At 61.8% G+C, this 19,397-nt stretch overlaps 1 protein-coding gene across 2 annotated transcripts; it reads left to right on the top strand.

Moving 5' to 3' along the window:
- The first annotated feature begins 1,480 nt into the window (after positions 1–1,480).
- Positions 1,481–19,156, top strand: SCARF2 (scavenger receptor class F member 2). 2 transcript variants are annotated; one of them, XM_061465707.1, is made up of 12 exons: positions 1,718–1,798; positions 6,806–6,864; positions 7,877–7,919; positions 8,497–8,598; positions 8,970–9,489; positions 9,805–10,023; positions 10,405–10,533; positions 12,269–12,372; positions 12,454–12,571; positions 13,795–13,916; positions 16,750–16,902; positions 17,248–19,156. In XM_061465707.1, exons 5-12 carry the CDS (start codon positions 9,008–9,010, stop codon positions 18,450–18,452), a joined length of 2,532 nt encoding a protein of 843 aa, XP_061321691.1. In that variant the 5' UTR covers positions 1,718–1,798; positions 6,806–6,864; positions 7,877–7,919; positions 8,497–8,598; positions 8,970–9,007; the 3' UTR covers positions 18,453–19,156. The 2 variants fall into 2 exon arrangements, with proteins under 2 accessions (XP_061321690.1, XP_061321691.1); XM_061465706.1 differs by lacking the exon at positions 7,877–7,919 and having other exon boundaries at positions 1,481–1,798.
- Positions 19,157–19,397: the final 241 nt, after the last annotated feature.

Raw genomic sequence — 19,397 nt, 5'->3', positions numbered from 1 at the left:
TCAAGCTAGGAGCATCTTGGCTTGGCCGGAGCTCTGCAGGACCACAGGCAGCTCTGGGCTCCCCTCCCAGGCAGCCAGGGCAGCAGTTCAGGCCCTCCAGTTCAGGTGAGCCACCCCTAAGCCAAGGCGGGGAGTTCAGGCTCTCCAGAGGTTCTCCTCTTCTGCTGTTTCTCCAGGTGAGACTCCCCTGCCTTAAAGAACAGGCTGGGGGCTACCTCCTGTTCACCTGTGCCACTGGGTGCCCTGCCACCCCACAACCTCCATGTTCCCAGCAGCCTTGATCCATGCTCAGCCACAAAACAGCAACTGCCCTTTCTGTATCTGGGTGCACTGACCCAGTCACCAGCGCCGGTCACCCCACGCTGAAGTGCACAAGCTCAAAAGGCCTGAGGCCTTCAGAAGGACCTGCAGATGGTGTGGAATGGAGGACATCAACCATGCTCATGGGGCACTTTCAATGTTGCTGCACTGTTGGACTGAGGAGGGTCACTGACCAGGCTGGAGCTGTGGGACTGCTGGGGGTGCCCCATGTGTCCCCCAGCTCCACAGATGTGTCCTTATGGTGGGTTAGTTCTGAAGCTCTTCTGTCCCTGTTCAGGGTCAAGGTCCTTTGGTTCCACTATTGTGGGTACCACTTGGCTTCCCCAGGTCCCTGTGTGGCTCCCAGCAGGCTGAGCCCAGCACTGCTAGATGCATGGAGATGCCAGACACCAGGAGGTGGACCCTGGGACAGCCGGGCACATAGAAACACAGAATCCCAGCCTTGTTTGGGTTGGAAGGGACTGTAAAGCTCATTCAGCTCCAGACCTCTCCCACAGGCAGGGACACCTTCCACTGGAGCAGCTTGCTGTGTCCAACCCTCTGTGTCCAACCTGGCCTTGAACACTGCCAGGGATGGGGCAGCCACAGCTTCTCTGGGCACCCTGTGCCAGCGCCTCAGCACCCTCACAGGGAAGAGCTTCTGCCTAAGAGCTCATCTCAGTCTCCCCTCTGGCAGGTTAAAGCCATTCCCCTTGGCCTGTCCCTACATCCCTTGTCCCAAGCCCCTCTCCAGCTTTCCTGCAGCCCCTTTAGGCACTGGAGCTGCTCTAAGGTCTCTGGGGTTGTTGGCTACCTAAGACAGCCCAACCCCAGGGCAGTCGGGCACCCAGGGCTGCAGGAACCCCGGGTGGGCTGGATCCCGGCGCTGCTGCACCTCTGGGGCTGCCACATCCCAGGGGCTGCCGGACCCCGGGACCATCCTCACGCCGGAGTCACGGGATCCCCAGGAGCCCCCGGAGCCCCGGGCTGAGCTGGGAGCCGGGAGCCAGGATCCGCATCCTTCCCTCGGGGCTCCCTCCGCGCATTCCTCGGCGCTGCCCACCCGGGGGACCCCCGGGCCCGTCGGGGCGGCGCTGCCCGCGGTGGGGGGCGCGGCCCCCGGAGCCTGGCCTGCCGTCACGGGAACCAATGCGGGCACCGCCGCCGCCGGGGGGGCGGGGGGGAGCGGCTGCGGAGCGCTCGCACTGCGGCTTCCGCCCGCCGAGCGGCGGCCAGGGCAGGGCGGTCGCCGGGCACGGTGGAGCCGGGGGGGGGGGCGGCGGAGCGAAGCGCGGGGGGGAAGCGCCCCGTATGGGATGGGCCGGGTCAGGCCGGGCCCCGCCGCTCCGATGGTGATGGCGGCCCGCGGGCTGCGACCGCCCCGCCGCGCCCGAGCCGGAGCCGCGGAGCTGCCGCTGGTGCTGGTGCTGGTGGTGCTGAGCCGCGGAGCCGCGCAGGAGCTGAGCCCCCGCGGCAGGAACGTCTGCAGGGCCGGAGGGTAGGAGCGGCGGGACGGGACGGGACGGGACCCCGCGGGGCCGGGGCGCGGGGTGCGGCGGGATGGGAAGGGGGGGACGCGGGACGCACACACACACGGACCGGTGCTGGGCTCCTGCTAGGGTGAAATCCAGCTTGTGAGTTGAGCCGGGGGGAGCCGGGTACCGGGGAGGGCCGAGGAGCTCGGCCCGCGAGGGGCCGGGATGGGGGTCCGGTCCTGACCGCCGGGAGAGCTGCGGGGACCCGGCTCTGGGCACACCGGGGCCGGCCCTGCTCGCCTTTGGGGCAGTCCTGCTGCGCGGAGCCGGTTCTGAGTGCTCCTGGACAGTCCCGCACTTCGCGGCCGCCGGGAGTGCTGTGAACACCCGGTCCTGCAGCCCCCGGGGCCGGTTCTGCCCCCCGCCCCCCCCCCCCCCCCCCCCCCCGGGGCCGATCCTGCTGCGGGGACCTTTTCTTTGGTGCCTCGTGATCATCGAGTCGTGCTGTGGGGGACCAATCCTGCATCCCTGGGGCCGGTTCTGCTGTGGGGAGCCGATCCTGGGTGCCTCCAGGCATCGGATTGCACTTGGGGGAGGCCGGTCCTGCACCCCCCGCAGCCAGTCCCATGGCCGAGCAGGATGCAGGATGCTTTGGGTATGCTGGTGGAGCTGCCCAGGGCTGCTCGAGATGGTGGACTTGGCAGTTGCAGCAGCCTCGGGTTTGTCTTCAACAAGTGAGTGCTGGTACTACCTGGCTGCCCCCGGGGGTCACATCCTGCCTGCCTGATCGGGGTGGTGACAGAGCCCTGGGAGCTGGCACTGCCTTGTCCCCACTCCCTGAGCTCTGCCTCTACCACAGGTCACTGCAGAGCATCGCCTCGGGCCAAGCTTCTCTGCAGCGCTGGGGCTTGGTGCTGGCCAGGCTGGCCCCAGTCAAGGGGGGAGAGTGCCCACAGACACTGCCTCCTGGCTGGGAGAGCTCCAGCCCCTGCCCTTGCTGGGGGGCCCAGGCCATAAATGCACCTTTACATCTCGCCTGTGAGGTCAGATGAGTCCACAAGGAAAACATGTGCTGAGAGCGAGAGGGGCCACATAATGGCTCCATTCAGCAGGGCCGCAGGGGCTGGTGCCCCCTCCTCAAGTTACAGCCTGAGTTTCCTAAGGAGGCATTTCAGGAGCCGGAGCGGTGGCTGCTGTGGATGTGGGATGTGGGAAGTGGGAAGCGGTTCCTCCTTGCTGCCCATCATCTGTCCAAGCAAAACTGCCACCATGTCCTGGGGTGGCAGCGGGAATGTGACGCAGAGTCCCCCCTACCCTGTCCCGTTCCCAGCATCCAGCCCCACGTGCTGAGGATGGGATGTCTGAGTGCTTCCCTTTGCACCATTCCTGCTGGAGGGATGCTGCACCCAGTGCTGCGGGGCTTGGACACTAGGTGTTCGCCAACAAGCAGACAGGATGCAGGGGGTGATGTCCATCCTCCCATGGGGCCTGCAGGCAGCCTGGGTGCCAGACAAGGTGGGTAGGGGGCAGCCCCTGAGATGTTCTTCTTGGCATGGAGGATGCCCCATGTGTCACCATCCAAACACACCTTAGTGGCCCCAAGAACTGGGGTGCTGTGGGTCCTTCCCTGGCCCTGGGGCTTTGGGACAGGTCCCAGTGTCCCCCACCCAAGCTGGGTGAAGCTGCTGGTTGGATCTGTGGTTGTGATGCTCTGCCAGGCACCTCCATCCCTTGAGGATGCCAGTCGTCAGTTTTGGGGGGCTTGAGGGCAGGATTCTGCTTCAGCTCCTTCTGTGACCTCCTGAGACCTGGCTAGTGAGCAACAACCCAAGGAACTATGTGGGGCAGAAGAAAAGGGATGTGTGGGGACAATTTGGTGTTAAAGTTTTCTTTCCTAATTTTGAAGTTCTTTTAGAACCAAGTTACAAGCTGGGGTGCTACTCTCCGACGCTGGTGTTTGGGGTGCAGGCCGGTGCCTGGGCACTGCTTTGTCCCCATCCTGCTCTCACCAACACTTTCTTTTGGTGAGCATTGCTTTTAAACTTTTCTTTCTCTGGCTGAAGAGTTTCCACGATCCTGCTCCAGGGAATCTCTGCCTTGCACCCCAGGGTTGAGGTTGGGCCGGGGACCTGGAGCTGGCATCATCCAGGGGGGATGTTGCTGGCTGGGACCCCGTGGTCCCTGTGTGCCACATGGGGGGAGCTGTGTGACACCAAGTGATGGGTGATATGGAGAAAGAAGGAGCTCAGTGCCACGGTGATCCTTGGGAGAAACAGTGGGGTGGGGAGCACTCAGGATGGCCACAGGGCTGGGGAGGGGACAGCAGTGCTGTGGGCTGTGGGGACACGCTGCGTGCTCACGAGCTGAGAGCAGGAGGTCTCACATGGGACCATCTGACATGAGACCACAGCAGTGGCTCCCACCCGAGCCCCAGGGTCTATCCTCTGCTCTGGGGATGTAAGCCCACTCCTCACTGTTTTTTGGGGGGGGGGGCTGTCTCGAGCTGTCCCTCCAGCCTCAGGAGACCCCTCCATAGCTGTGGGTGAAGGGGATGTGCTTCAGGGAGCAATCCACCCACAGGAAAAATATTTTGTCTCCATAGAAGCCCCCAGAGCATCCATGGAGGTGCTGCTGGTGCTCAGCACAAGCAGGATGTGGCCATGTGCTGGGCATTGAGCGATTGTCCCTGCAGGTCAAGGCCCTGGTTGCCCCCACATCCCTGCTTCTTCCTTCCACATCAGCAGAGCTCCCACATCCTGGACAGGTCTTAGGGGCAGCTTTTCTTTCTTCTTTTCCCAGCGTCTGAAGTGCTTTGGAGAAGAGGGAATAGAAGATGCATTTGCACCCAGCATGTCTGCAGTGGCAGGTCCCTGTGGGGAGCGAGCGACCTTTTAAACAGATCTCCCATTTACCCGAGTCCCAGTGGTCATGGGATGTATGGAGCAAGCCCTCTTTGCAGGAGCTGAGACCACAAGACGTGGTTTAGATCCATGTCCCGTGGGTCATGCTGCAGCCAGCACCACCCCTACCTGGGGGTGGCTGTACTCAGGGACCAGTCCGTGTGCCACACTGGGAGCACCAGTGACCCCCTGCTGAATCACAGCTGCCTCTGCTGAGCAGAGGGGTGCTGGATGCCAGCAGCAGGCATGGGGAAGCAGGGATTAGCTGTCAGCCACAAGGTAAACACAATCCCAGTGCTGTGGGTGGGCTGGTGGTGGTCACGGTGCTGCTCACCTCCTCCAGCTCACGGCCGGGGAGGGGTTTCTCCCTCCTGCCACTGTTTCAGCATCTCCCCACCGTCAACCACGGGGCTTTCATCACAGGTGATGCTTTTTGGTGCCTCCCCTGTAATGCCCATTTTGGCAGCCAAGCCAAGCTGTTTTGAGGGAGGAGGTTTCCCAGGCAGAAGGGTTTCCCCTTGCAAACCTGCTGTGGTTTCATCAAAAAACCACCAAATGCTGAATTTCCAAAGGGGGGAACAATAAAAGCAGGGCCAGGTGGGACAGTGACTGCTTGGAGAGGGTCAGGACACCACGGACCCCTCCGGCTGCACCCCTGCACGGCAGGCACTTAGGGGAGGGCAGCCTGAAGCCTCGTGCAGAGAAGAACCTTGCCTCCAGCCCACCCGGTCTCCGGGGAGGTGGTTTGGTGGTTGACCGCCCTTTGCCCTTAACACCCTGCATCCCCTTGTGTGCTTGCCCAGGGCAGAGCCCCCTCACTTGAGCCCCGCGGTCCCCGCACGGGGGGTTTCTCCGGCTGCCATCGCAGCATCTTGCAGCCGCTTCGGCGGCTGAAGGATGGAGCTATTTTGGGCTCCGTCTGCGAGGCATTCTTTCCAGGCCTTGAATCATTTTTGTGGTTCTTTTCTGCCTCTTTTCCAACTTTTCCGCATCCGCTGTGAGCAGGGGACACGCTGCTCCTGGTGGGGCCGGGCGGGCGCTGGGACCTGCCTCCAGTGCCCCCAGTACCGGTGCTGGGCTGGGGGCTGCTGGCAGCTCCCTCGCTCCCTCCCCGGCCCCAGGACAAGGCTGTCTGGCAGCCAGACACCGTCCTGTGACTGCGCTGGGTTTGAGCGGATACTTCCTCACTGTCTCCTCCTCTTCTGCATTTGTTACTTATAAAGAGGAAAAGGAGGGAAAAAAAAAAAAGAGAAAGAGCAAAGCGCATTCCAGGCTGCGCCGCAGAATGAGTGGCCCTGGATTGACTGCAGCACCCACTCGAGTCCTTTGTAGCTCTCAGCATTGGTCTCGGGGCTGGCCGGGACCAGGCAGTATGGTACCACCAGGGATGAGCAGGGTCCCTGCAGGAATGAGCAGGTCCCCCCAGGGATGAGGGGGTTTCCTGCAGTGTCCCGGAACAGGGAGTGTGTTCCCTGCACCTGGGTTGCAGTGTTGGGATCCCCCAGCCTGTCACTCGGGGGGTCATTGAACAAGCGTGGGTGAGGTGTCCCCAGGCGTCCCATTCCAGTAAGGACCTGAGCATCTCTGGCTGAGCCTCAGAGGGGCTGGGAGACCCCATCCTGGTGCTGGCCAGGGTCAGGCTTGTGCTAAAAATGCTTTGGGTGGTGGTCTTATACATGGTGCTCCCTGGAGGTGGTGGCACTCGTGGGCACTCAGGGGCTCAGGGATACATCCCAGCCACATGCAGTTGGCATCACACAGCTTCTATGTGGGGAATGTGCCCCAGGGGCTGTGCTTGAGATGTTCTTTTCCCAGCTTTTAGGGGTTTGGGGGATTTCTTTTGTCAATAACGGTTCCAAACACACCTTTCCTTGTTTCACCACTCCTGGCTCAAAGAGGATCTGGTCCTGGCCTCACTCCTGGCTGAATCCGGTGCCCATGGGAGCCCCCAGCAGCTCTGCGTTGTGAGGAGCAGCCAGCAGCATTCCTTGTCCCATGGGACCAGGCTTCAACTGTCCAGGAGTGAGACCACTCACCATCATGGCACCAGTGTTCTCCATGGAGTTTTGGGAAAGACTAGGGCTTTCTGAGGGTCATAACCAGTCATGGTGCTTTTTCTTGCCTCTGTAGCTCCGCGGTGCTCATGTGCTGCCCAGGATGGAGGCAACAAGGAAGCGAGTGTTTAATAGGTAAGCACTGGTGTCTCCCTGTGTTGGACGCTGCTCTTCTGCCCATCCTTTGATAAGCCCTCCTGGCCTCACTGTTGTCAGGGGCCACCCTGATGTGCCCCACAGCGGGACCTCCTGTCCAGGGACCTCTGCCTGCAGCCAGGCTCCCTGGGGATGCTGGGGCCTGTCCTGCCTCCCTGTGGTACTTGAAGCCATCAGTGTGTGGATGGAATGGGTGCTCAGCCCCAGTGCTGGGGTGCTGGGGTATCCCCTGAACCCACAGTGACACCCTGGGGTGCACCGGGCACCAGATGGCTCCTCCATGTGGAGCATCACCCCCACTCCCAGGCTGGCAGGTTTCTCTCCATGCTGGCCAGCTCTGGGGGTGCTGCTTTGGGACCCAAGGGTCAGCCAGGGTTCCCCAGGGTGAAGCGTGGGGACGGGGAAGGTGCAGCTGCAGGGATGGGACCCAGAGACTTCCCACAGCAGCGTGAGGAGCCAAGGCAGAGCCACCGAGACCAGGCACGTGTCCATCATGGCCCCAGTGGGGAGAGGCTGCTGGGGCAGCCCCAGCCAGGGCCACGCCAGGCGTTGCAGTTCTTGCAGGGGCACGGATGCTGAGCGTGAGGCCCTGGAGCTCTGATCCTCTGCGCTGATCCACAGGCGTGGGGCTGCTCCGGGGTTCCTGAGCTATCCCCCACAGCCTCAGCTGGCCACAGGACTCCCCTTGCCCCAGGAGAGATGAAGGAGCTCAGGGCAGCAGCCTGGGGCACCAGCAGTGTGCAGCCAGCAGCCAGGACATGTAACCAACTAACCCACCGTGCATGAGCCCTTGTAACCGCTCGCTGCATGCGTTGGATGCCTGCACACCAGGAACAGGGCATGGTCCATTCGGCATGAGAGAGAACAGGGTCTGCCAGGACACTGGGGGGAGGACGGTCCCACCAGCAAGCTTTCCCCATCTCCTTGCCCCCCCAACCTGCTCTAACCCTTAGACTCACTGCTCCTAACCTGTGTAATCTGTCTATTTTAGGGGGTTCTATAGTATCCATCACCGTAGGTCTAACAGCTCCCAGGTAAGGTGAATGGGATGGGTGGTCTGCTCTCCCGTGTGGCTCCTAAGGTGGCTCATCTAGGGCCGTGCAGGACCTGCCTGTGCCAGCCTGCGCCATCATGCTGCCTGTCCACATCCTGCTCCTGCCCCAGCACAGGGATCCCTCACAGCAGGGGGGCTGCTGGCCCAGCAGGAGAGGCAGTGGTGGGGTGGCAGTGACACCACCGTGTCTGTAATGAGTGGAGGGGACAGGGGACTGCCTATGACACCCCCAACCCATGTCCCTGTTCTCCTTCGGTGCCCACAAGCAGTCCCGGCACAGGGGTGTTTCTGCTGGTGACATGGATCTGAGCCGCTGGTGGGTGCAGACACGGACAGGGATGGATTGGGCTGGGTGGCAGGAGGCTGCTGCGGGGATGGAGCTGAATGGAGTGGCAGGAGGCTGGTGGCCTTTTCTTGGCGAGGGTCCCATCCAGCCTGCCCGGCTGCTTGCCAGGACGGTCACTGTGCCACAGCACCTGTGGGGCCGGGGTGTGTTTGGGAACGGGGATGGGTCCAGTGGCATCGTGCTTTCTCCTGATACCTGTCCATCCATCCAGCTGTGTGCGAGGGGAACTTCACCTGCAAGGAGAATGAGGTGTGTGTCCGGCCTGGCGAGTGCCGCTGCCGCCATGGCTACTTTGGAGCCAACTGTGACACCAGTGAGTACCGGCATGGCATGAGGTGTCCTTGGTGGGGTTCACTGGGGGTTAGCTCATCCCGGAGTGACTTCCGAGAGGTGGATGCTCTGCTCTGGCTTTGTGGCCAGGGCATCATTCCTTTGGAGGGGTCTCCTCTGAGACCCAGCGCACTAGAGGAGGGGGGTCACTGCACTAGAGGAGGGGGGTCACTGCACTAGAGGAGGGGGGGTCACTGCACTAGAGGAGGGGGGGTCACTGCACTAGAGAAGAGGGGTCACTGCACTAGAGGATGGGGGTCACTGTGCTTGAGCATCCCGTTGGGAGCGGGGGTCTCCCCTGGAGGAGGGGTTGTTTACCGCAGGCAGTGCCAGGGCTGATGGCTCTGCCCGCAGAGTGTCCCCGGCAGTTCTGGGGTCCCGACTGCAAGGAGATGTGCAGCTGCCACCCCAACGGGCAGTGCGAGGACGTGACGGGGCAGTGCACCTGCAATGCCAACCGCTGGGGTCCCAAGTGCGAGAACATCTGCCTCTGCAAGCACGGCAAGTGTGACCAGAAGACAGGCAAGTGCACCTGCGAGCCCAACTGGTGGGGACCGCAGTGCTCCAGCTCCTGCTACTGCAGCCACAACTCCCAGTGTGACCAGCAGACAGGGAACTGCCTGTGCCAGCCCGGCTGGTGGGGCCGCGGCTGCAACAACCAGTGCTCCTGCAACAACTCTCCCTGCGAGCAGTTCACGGGGCGCTGCCAGTGCCGGGAGCGGACGTTCGGGCCCCGCTGCGACCGCTACTGCCAGTGCTACAAGGGCAAGTGCAACCAGGTGGATGGAACGTGCACGTGTGAGCCGGGATACCGCGGGAAGTACTGCCGCGAGCCGTGCCCTGCGGGATTCTATGGACAGGGCTGCAGGAGGCGGTGAGTGCCTGGAACCCCCGGACTCTGTGGGAGGTGGCGGCAGGAGGACTGAGGGATGCTGTGCAGGCTGATGGGCTGCCCCTCAGTCACAGTCATGCCTAGGCTGTGAATTCAGGACATTCCTGGGGAGGGGAAGTAGGTATTTCGCACAAACTTCTGAATGCAATTCCAGAAAACGAGATAGTAAGGGTAGATTATTAATAGTTAGAGCCATATTTTCTGTTCTCTGTTCTCAAAGCCCCCACTTCGCTGAAGTAAGAGGCTGAGAAAGGTGAGGGAAGGGAGATGTTGAACAAAGGGAAGTTGCCGTTGCAGGTGCGGGCAGTGCAAGAGCCTGCAGCCGTGCACCGTGGCGGATGGGCGCTGCCTGACCTGCGAGGCGGGCTGGAATGGCACCAAGTGCGACCAGCCCTGCTCTCCCGGCTTCTATGGAGAGGGCTGTGAGAAGCTCTGCCCCCCCTGCAAGGATGGTCACACCTGCAACCACATCAACGGCAAGTGCTCCCACTGCAACCCTGGCTGGATTGGAGACCGGTGAGTGCTGCAGCCGGGACCGGGCAGGTGATGCCCAGCATCCCTCCTGCCCCCTGCCTGGCTTTCTGCAGCCAGAAGGGGAGGGCAGGGGTAGGCTGAGCCCACTGACACAGCCACGAGACTGAAGGGAGCCTGTGAGACCCCTGCCTATGCCCCTATGCAGTGCTGGGTGCTCGTGGCAGGGCTCAGCTCTCAAGCTCAGATGCATTCCCGCAGGCTGTTGTGCCCGGGATTAGTTCCAGGGCTTTGAAGCACCCAAACAGGGATGATAACACACAGCCCATCTCCCTGCCTGCAGGCAGGAGGGTTGTGGGGATGGATGCCAGCATTCCCCAGGATCCATGGATGCTCCATCGCCTGCCCTCATCCCTCCCATTTCAGGTGTGAAACGAAGTGCCGGAACGGGACATACGGGGAGAACTGCGCCTTTGTCTGCAGTGACTGCGTCAATGGCCAGTGCCACTTTGAGACAGGCCGCTGCCTCTGCCACCCCGGCTCCCATGGCACCTAGTAAGTGAGGCACAGTGGGCGTGCTTGGGGTGCACTCCAGGGCTCCTGGAGTGTGGGCCTTCTGGCCGGGGTCTTCCTCACCCCTGGGAAGAGCCCCCAGCCCTCCTCCTGCCCAAGGAGGTTCCCAGACAAGAGGTTTCCTGTGGTGGAAGCACTCGTGGGCAATAATAAAGATGAATTTTGGAAGGGGGCGAAAGGACGCGCTCGTGAAGCCCTTAGCAGGAGAAGGATTTTGCTGTAGGAAATGTCTATTTGGCAAAAACAAATGCTGTCGACAAAACAGTGGTTTCTTGGGGGATTTTAAGTCCAGGGTGGAATTTCTAGCCGAAAAGAGAGAGAAAACCACATCCCAGAATAGCAAAAAGCCTCACACACATGGCATCCACAGGGTGCTCCTGCTGCAAGCTACAGCTCTGGTCGGAGTCTTCCACATCCCTGGGAAGAGCCCCCCAGCCCTCCGCCTGCCCAAGGAGAGGGCACAGGGACATTGGATATCCTGCTTGCATTCCCTGGTGGTTTTGTCCAGTGTGGGACTGTGTGGAAAGGCAGAAAAGCATTTCCTTATGCCTGGGGCATGCAGACAGCTCCCACAGTGCCGGTGTTGCTTGGATTTTCCCATCATTAACTGCAGGGGCGATGGCAGAAGAGAGATTCGGAGCTGGTGTCCTTCCCATGCCAGTTTTTCGCTCAGGACATATAAACAAGGAGTGTTTGGATTTTGGGTGGGGTTTGGGGGGCTTCACCAGCCCCTCATGCTGCTAAAAGAGCCAGATGGGCACTGGCAGCAGCTCAGGCCAGGGCATCGTGTCCGCCTTTGGCAGCAGGGGTGGAGGGAGCTGGGTGCTTGGTGCTGCTTTCAGCGGAGTGCCAGACAGCAGCACATGGATTAGACTTCTGAGACCCCGGCACAGCACCAGGAGTGTGGGGACCAGGGTGCTCAGGATGCAGCCACAGCCCCAGCAGCATCCCCAGCAGCGCTGTAGCTGTGGGCTGAGCTGTGCTGTATGGGTGCACTCCAGGCTCAGGCTGCTCCCTGTGACTATGTGCAAACTCATGCATTTGTCAGTGTATAATTTTGCTAAAAAGGGATGATTTCTGGAAGGAAGGCAGAACGATGTCCTCCCTGTGCAGGGGGTTCTCTCAGCTCTGCATTGGGAGGATACTAAAGTACCTGTGGTGTGCAGAGAGTTGTGTATCTCCTCCACATCATTCCCAGAGGTGTCAAGACCAGAGGTGAGAGGAAAGCAAATTCTGCCCTGTGCTCTCCCAGGTTGTGAGGAAATGCAGGTCTGGTGGTGGGATGAGCAGTTTTGTCAGGGAACCGTCCCTGCTCCCAGCCGCCGGAGCAGCCGCGGGCTCGGTGTGCGCCCAGTCGTCACCCAGCGCCGGGCAGGCACGAGGCTGGGCTTTGCGAGTTGTTGGAGTATGAAATGGGCTGATCCGCCTCCAGGCACGGTGCCGAGGGCCGGGACGTTCCCAGGGGAGCGGGTTTGGGCCAGGGCCCGCTGGCTCCTTACGGCTGCAGCCGCTCCGGCTGGGACGCTGCTGGTGGTGAACAGCTGCTGGAGGGTTCAGTGCCCAGCAGTGCCACCAGCATCCCTGAATCCGCTGCACCATGTAGCCAAGGCCCTCAGTGCCATGGGTTAGTGGTGGCCTCGGCAGTGCTGGGAGCAGTTGGACTGGGTGATCTTGAAGGTCTTGTCCAGCCTGGCTCATGATCACTGTTTCCTCCCAGCTGTAACCTCACGTGCCCGCCCGGCCGCTATGGAGCCAACTGCGCTGAAGCCTGCAGGTGCCACGACGGTGCCTGCAACCCGCTGACAGGCGCCTGCCACATGGGTGAGAGCTGGGATGGGCACAGAATGGGCACTGGAGGTGCACGGGGCTGGATGGGGCTGAGCCACCTATTCTGTTTTGCAGAGGCCAACCAGCGGATGGGGGTGATCGGTGCAGGGGCGCTCCTGGCACTACTGCTCATCCTCCTGCTCTCCCTGCTCTGCTGCTGTTGCATCTGCCGCAAGAAGGACGAAGCCTGTGGGTGAGTACCAGGGCCAGGCGGGCTCCCGCCGGGCTCTGACACAAAGCCTGAGCAGGAAAGGGGGTGGCTGGGGACATTGGTGACCAGTGCATGGCTGGGACCAGGATGGGGATGCAGGGACCGCACTGAGACAGCGGTGCTGCAGGGAAACTGAGACAGAGCAGCACTGTGTGTTCTGCACATCCCAGGGGTATGAGCTGGTCCTGCTACATCCTCAGGGCAGCACCCAAGCAGCAGGTGATGGAGGGACTCGGGGTGAGCCTCTTCCCTGACTGTTTCCCTCTCATGGGCCACCACTTCACAGAGGTCCTCTCCAGTATCTGGGAGGATGGAGCGAAAGGAACCCTAAAACACAGTGAGGGCATCAGGATGTGACCAAGACCCCCAAGAACAATCCCCTGGGCTATAGCATGAGTCCTGGAGGAGGGCAATCGGCTGCAGCACTGCTGGGCTGGGATGCTGATGCTGGCAGCATGTTGGCAGTGCCAGGTGACATCCCCATTGCGGAGGGAAAGGCTTGTGCTGCTCAGCATGGGCCAGGCTGTGGGACTTCCTCCAGCCATGGTGAATCCCTTCTCTCATGCTGGCAGCCGCTGCTCTGGGATTTTCCAGAAGCTCCTGTTGCAGCCATGCCAGCTCAGCCCTGTCCTGCACATCTGGCTCAGAAGCCCTGGGAGCTGCAGGCAATTACCCACAGAGAAAAGCACCAGCGCAACACCCTGTGGTGAGGTGTTGGACAGGGAGAGGGGAGATGAGTTCCCTCTCTCCCATGGTGCCTGGATCTCTGCAGTGTCCCCCAGAAGCCAGGTCACCCCAAGTGCCACCCCCACGGCACTGCCTTGTGGAGCATCCCAAGTGATGGGCACAACTGCCTGAAAAAGCCTCAAAACCAGAGAGCAAATAAAGAGAAGCCACGTATTTGTTCTGGGGTCTTGGCTGGGCGTTCCCAGTGCTTTGGACTGCCAACAGCCGTGGCCGGCTCCGGCCTTGCCACCACCCCCGGCACTGCTCTGCAGCCCGGTGTGGTGTGAGCCGGTGCCGCACTGGCAGCACCCTCGGCAGGTCTCCAAACCCCCTTTCACCTGCCCCAGTATTTTCCCCTGACGCCCTTTGTCTCTGCAGGCCCCTGAAGCCTTGACTCTCTCCATCACCCCATGAATGCTGTCCCCACCACAGGGTGACTGCTGGTGCCTCTCTGATGGGGCTGTCACCTTCTCTTGCAGCTCCGGCCAGGACCCGGCAGCAGCCAAGAAGCCACCGAGACGCTTGTGCGGGCGGTTCAGCCGCATCGGCATGAAGCTCCCGCGCATCCCACTGCGGCGCCAGAAGCTGCCCAAGGTCGTGGGTAAGGTGCTGCCATCTGGGGAGGGGCACAGAGCCACAGCCCAGGGGCTGACCCCTCACAGGACAGAGCAGGACTCGCAGCTCCCAGCCCAGGCAGTGAGCACAGCACAGCAGGGACGGGGACAAGCAGGTCCCCAGCTCCATCAAAGTGCTTGGTGTGAGCGCATGGCTCACAGGTGCTGAGCCCTTTCTGCAGCTTCTGGATGTCAATGGTATCATTTTGCTTTTGCCTGGTGAACTGAGCTCTGCTGAGCTGCTCTGGGGGGATTTGAGATTCCCCAGGTAGGGGAAATGTCCCTGTTGCACCAGGGAATCGCCTCGTTTGGCCTTTTGGTCCTGACCTAACCCTGCCCAAGCTTTGTGTGGAGCCTGAGCGTCCCAGCTGGTGCCAGAGCTCACCCTGCTTCTGCGTGTAGCAGAGGTGAGGATGGAGGGCAGGGACGTTGGGTGAGGTCCCCCACTGCCTGGGCACAAACAGCACTTGCAGGAGATGCTCACATGTGCAAAGGGCCTGACCTAGAGCTGGGGGACAGCGTCCCCTGCCCCAAACCCTCCTTGTGCTCATCCCAGCGTGAGGAGCTAGGGATGCGCTGCCCCCAAGAGGACCCCATTGAATAAACCGGCGGGTGCTGCACTGCCGTGGGGCTCAGCCTCCCTTTCCTGGAGGACAGTGGCTCCCTTTCCCACTGGACAGTGGCTCAGCATGATGCCAAGTCCCCCATTAAGGGTGGGACATGGCCCCATCCCAGCACACGGTTCCTGATCAACTTCATCACAGCCTCCTTGCCGTGTGGGGCACAGCAAAGCCCTGCCATGGAGCAGGGTGTGTCGGGGCCGGAGAAACATTCCTACTGCAAGGATAACAGAGGCCGTGTTTGTGGAAGGGGCCGGGCAGGGCTCGGGAAGGACAGAGGGTGCCTGTGTGCGGCAAGGGCAGGGGGAGCTCAAGGGGGGCTGCCTGCACCTTCCCTGCGTCAGCCCAGAGGCAGCTGGAGCCCATCCAGCTTCTCTGTGTAAACAGGATGGCAGCGGGCCCGGGAAGGGGTGAGGACGGTGCCAGAGGGATGCTCGGGATGGCCTCGTGTCCTGGCAGGGCTGTGGCTATTCCCAGAGCCTGGTGAGGAGGCTGGGGGTTGTTAGGAAAAGGGAACAGGCTTTGGTCAGGGCTTGCCTTGTGTTCATCGCGTCAGCCCGCGCGCTGGAGCCAGTGAGTTTTGGCAGCAATAGTGCATGGTGCAGTGACACCTCCAGCCCCTGCTGGGTCTGGGCACCCCCCGGGCAAAGGGGAGCTGCTGAGTGCCTGGAGTAGCTTCATCCCGATGATGCCAGTGACCGCCGTGCCAGGTCAGCACACAGCTCCACCTGGAAGCCACGGGCCACAACACAGTAGCCTGCTGCCATGTTGGTCCTGCCCCAGCAGGAGGGTCCAGGGATGCTGAAATGCCTCATCCCAAAGGCCAGGTCAGAGCTGGAGGTGCTCAGGACCCTGTGGGGATGTCATGGGTAAACCAGTGCTGCCTGAAGCCATGGATGCCCTGCATATGGTTGCTCTGCATCTACTCATGTTCTTGCAGAGCTGCTGCCCCAGCTGTGTGTTTGCTGTCACTGGGTGGATTTTCCCTCTGGGCTCAAACATGATCATGGTCAATAACAGTGAACACAAGCCTGTGAGCATGGTAGAACCTTCCCAGGTGGGATACCAGGTCTTCCTGAAGCTCATCAGGAGCCCCAGGTGTCCCCCTGGGAAGCTTCTTCCCAGCCTTGGCATCAGCTTTGGGTCCACAGCATCTCCCTGGGGATCGCACCGAGCTGGCAGCCAGCAGGGCCACAGCTTGGGCTGACCCTTGTGGCTGCACTGCCAAGGTTTGGGCCACTGTGCAGGCAGGGCTGAGGTTGGCACCTTCATGCTGTGGCCCTGGGAGATTTTGGGGATCAGTGGCAGGAGGGGACTGGTGAGAAGCATCCATGTTTCTCCCAGCCCCATCAGCCAGGGGTGTATATCAGCCAGGGGAGGTAAATCCCAAGGGACCACGCAGGAGCTCCCAGCCCCCTCTGGGTGTGCTGCACATCCTCTTTGTATCTTCTAGCCGTATCCTGGGTCTCACTGAGGTCCCAGAGGCGCCCTGTGGCCGTGGGTCCCAGGCGCTCATCACGCCTCCTCTCAGGAAGCGTCTCCCTTCATCTACTTCCAGCCAGCTGCTTTTAATTTTCCCTTTTTGGTTTGTTTTAAAGGAAAGCCATATTGGAACTGCCACCTCCCCTCTGCAGCTGTTTGCTCTTGAAATACTGCTGTATTGGGGTTTTCTTTCCTTTCTCCAAGAAGACAAACTGGGCAAGGGCAGGTGGGCATCGTTGCCCTCGTTTTAATGCAGTCCTAATAAAGAATCAATGTGCTGGGAAAGGAGGACATCCCAATGACACTGAGTTATTTTATTGTAAAGCAGGGATGTGCAAGAACCCCTCAGTCCAAGCAGGAAACTGCAGCATGCCTTAGGTGTTGGGATGTGTGGGCAGAGGTGACAAATACCTGGGGGTAATTGTCAACCCCAAAGGGGCCCAGAGCTGACACAGGATTTGAGGTGTGGCCTCACCAGTGCCCAATGAAGGGGGGCAATCACTGCCCTGGCCCTGCTGCCACACCGGTGCTGATACAAGCCAGGATGCTGGTGGCTTCTTGGTTACCAGAGCATCTGGAGCTGCCTAAGTCTCGGAGTGGGTCGGTCCCCTCCACCGAGCTGGGTGCTGCCATGGTCCTGTGATTCTATGACCACCCTCCTGACTGGGCTGAGGTGTCCAGCAGTCCTGGCACTGACAGCACTTCTTTGCCCTTGCAGTTGCCCACCACGACCTGGAGAACACCCTGAACTGCAGCTTCATTGAGCCACCCTCTGTGGTGGAGCAGCCTTCCCCGTCCTGGTCATCCCGTGGTTCCTTCTCCTCCTTCGACACCACGGATGAGGGGCCGGTGTACTGCGTCCCCCACGAAGGTGAGCAGGGAACAGTGCTTCCCCAGGGCTCCTCAGGGCTATCTCCAGGGGCCATCTCCTGCTCAGTGGAGAGCCAGCACCCTTGGGTGGTGGGGACTATTACCCTGGCTCCCCATCCCCTGAGAAGGGATGCAGGGAACAATGTTCCTTCCCATTTGGTTTCACAGCTCCCTCCTCTGGGGTCGCTTTAAGAGCTTTCTTGTGACTGGGAGGAGGGAGCTGGGGACAACACCAGGGTGTGGGACACCGAGGGGGATGCTGTCCCATCGTGCTGCAGGAGCATCTCAGACCTTCCCCTCCCCGGGCACAGCCCCTCCTGACGCTCCCCGTGCTCTCTTCCTGCAGAGAGTGTGGGTGACAGCAGGGACCGGGGGACACCCGCCAGCCCCGGGGACAAGTTGGCGGCCCCGGCCGGCGGGGAGGAAGCAGGTGAATACACCTTCCTGAAGGAGACGGGCTCGGTCCGAGCCTTCCCGGCCGACAGCAGCGAAACGCCCCTGCTCAAGTCCTCGGACAGCGAGCGCTCGTCCTGCGGCTCGGGCTCGGCCGGTGCCGCGCTCTATGCCCGGGTTGCCCGTCTCTCCAAGCAGTCCAAGGAGGAGGAGGATGGCACCGCAGAGCCACGCGGCCCCGGGAAGCCACCGTCCCCAGAACGGACCAAGCCCCGTCCCCCAGACCCAGCCACAAAGCCCAAAGTCTCCTGGATCCACGGCAGGTACAGCTCCAGCCAATCCAACTCGCTCCCGGTGTCCAGCCGGTCCCCAGAGCGAGCGGCTGCCCGGTCCGACAGCCCCGAGCAAGGACAGGGCTTGGACAAGAGGAAGAGGAGCCCGAGCGAGACATCGGCCGGCGTGCAGGGCAGGGCAGAGGAGAGGGGCAGCGCGCGGGGCAAGGAGAAAGCACAGAAGCAACCAAAGGAGCCTGGTGTCCCTGAGGGCAAAGCCAGCCTGCCCGGGGAGCCCCAGTCACCCTCCAAGCCCAAGCAGAGGAGCAAAGCCAGCTCAGAGCCCACAGAGAGCATCAATGGGGCTGTGCAGAACGCCTTCCGGAAGATGGGCGCCTTCCAGCCAGAGCGGCGGGCTGGGGACACCAGGGATGCTCCGCGCAGCCCCGGCGCTGGCAAACCCCGCTCCGAGCCCCTCCATCCCCAGCTGGCCTCCGAGCTGGCTGCCCAGCTGAAGGAAAAGACTCAGAGCCTCAGCAAGGGGGACGGAGGCGCCCGGGCAAACGGAGTGGGAGTGCAGCGGGAGAAGCCCACTCCTCCACAGAAAGCCAAGCGCTCAGCGGCCGCCAGCGGCCAGAAGACCAGCAAGCCCCTGCTGCCCACTTCTCCCCCCCTGCAGAAACTGATCCCCGGGGTGGCCGAGCCGGTGGCCGGGGAGCACAAATGGGTGGAGAAGCCGAGCACCGGCAGCAGCCAGGACCCGGCTCCCCCCGGCGAGCAGGCGGCCAAGAAAACCCCCATCAAAAAGCCCCCCCGGAAGAAGAGCCGAGAAGCCAGCCTGGAGCCGCCCAGAGCCGCTGCCGCGCCCGCTCAGGCCGTGCAGTGACCGGGAGCTGGGCACCAGCCCCCGCCAGCCGGCCCCGTGCCAGAGGAAGGACGTTTGCCAGCACGGCCGGTGGGCATGGGAGCCTGGGCTGGGCAGGGGGCACGGGAGCAGTCCTGAGCCTGCAATTCCCCTTCTCTCCATCTCTCTCATCCCCCTCTCTCCTTTAGTCTCCCCTGCTCCAGGACCTGGTCCTCCCCATCCATGCCCCGCTGCCTGCTCCCTGCCAGGACTGCAGGGAGTTGGCCTGGCCACCAGCCCCGGGGGGGTCCGTGCTTGGCATCCCCCCCTTTTTGTAGCAGTATTATTGATCGCATAAGCAGCGCTTGTACCCACAGTGTATTCTGCAGTAACGGAGACGCTCGCTTCCCACACCCCATGCTTGGGGTGCAGCCGGGTGCGGGGTCTCCGCACCCATCACTGGCACCGAGCCCCTGCCCTGGCACCCTGGGCTCCAGGCACGGCTCCATTGCTGGTGCTGCCGCAGCTGTGCCGTGCCCGGCGTGGGGTCGAGCTGGTTTCGACCGATGCCACCCTCCCCTCCAGCCCTGGGGTTGCTTCTGGACTGGAGGAGCGCCCTGGTTATGGCCAGACCCAATGTCCTTTGGGCTCTCCCTCCCACCCAGCGGCGTTGGAGGGTTCATTCGGTACGACAGAGCCTGGCATCTCTGCAGAGCGCTTCCCAATAAAAGTGTATTTCTTCCATAGCCAGGTGCTGTCTCTCTGTGCTCCAGCTGCCCCGAGGGCAGGGACGTGCTGGGCAGCACCCGGCCTCGCTGGGGTGCTCAGCCTGGTCCTGAGCCGGATGCAGTGGGAGATGGATGGACTCACAGCAGGTAGAGGCAGGGAGGCAGGGTCCTGCTGGGGCTGCAAAGACCAGCCCTAGGGCAGGATGAGGAGCCCCTCATCCCGCATATCCAGCATCCTCAATGTGTGCCAGCTCCATGT

This window comes from Pezoporus flaviventris, unplaced genomic scaffold, assembly GCF_033815535.1.
Source record: "Pezoporus flaviventris isolate CSIRO_AGI_PZ_B2104156 unplaced genomic scaffold, CSIRO_AGI_Pfla_v1 ptg000041l, whole genome shotgun sequence".
Classification (NCBI taxonomy): Eukaryota; Metazoa; Chordata; class Aves; order Psittaciformes; family Psittacidae; genus Pezoporus; species Pezoporus flaviventris.
The sequence above is the reverse complement of the archived record's forward strand: the minus strand, read 5'-3'. Positions and strand labels throughout refer to the sequence as shown.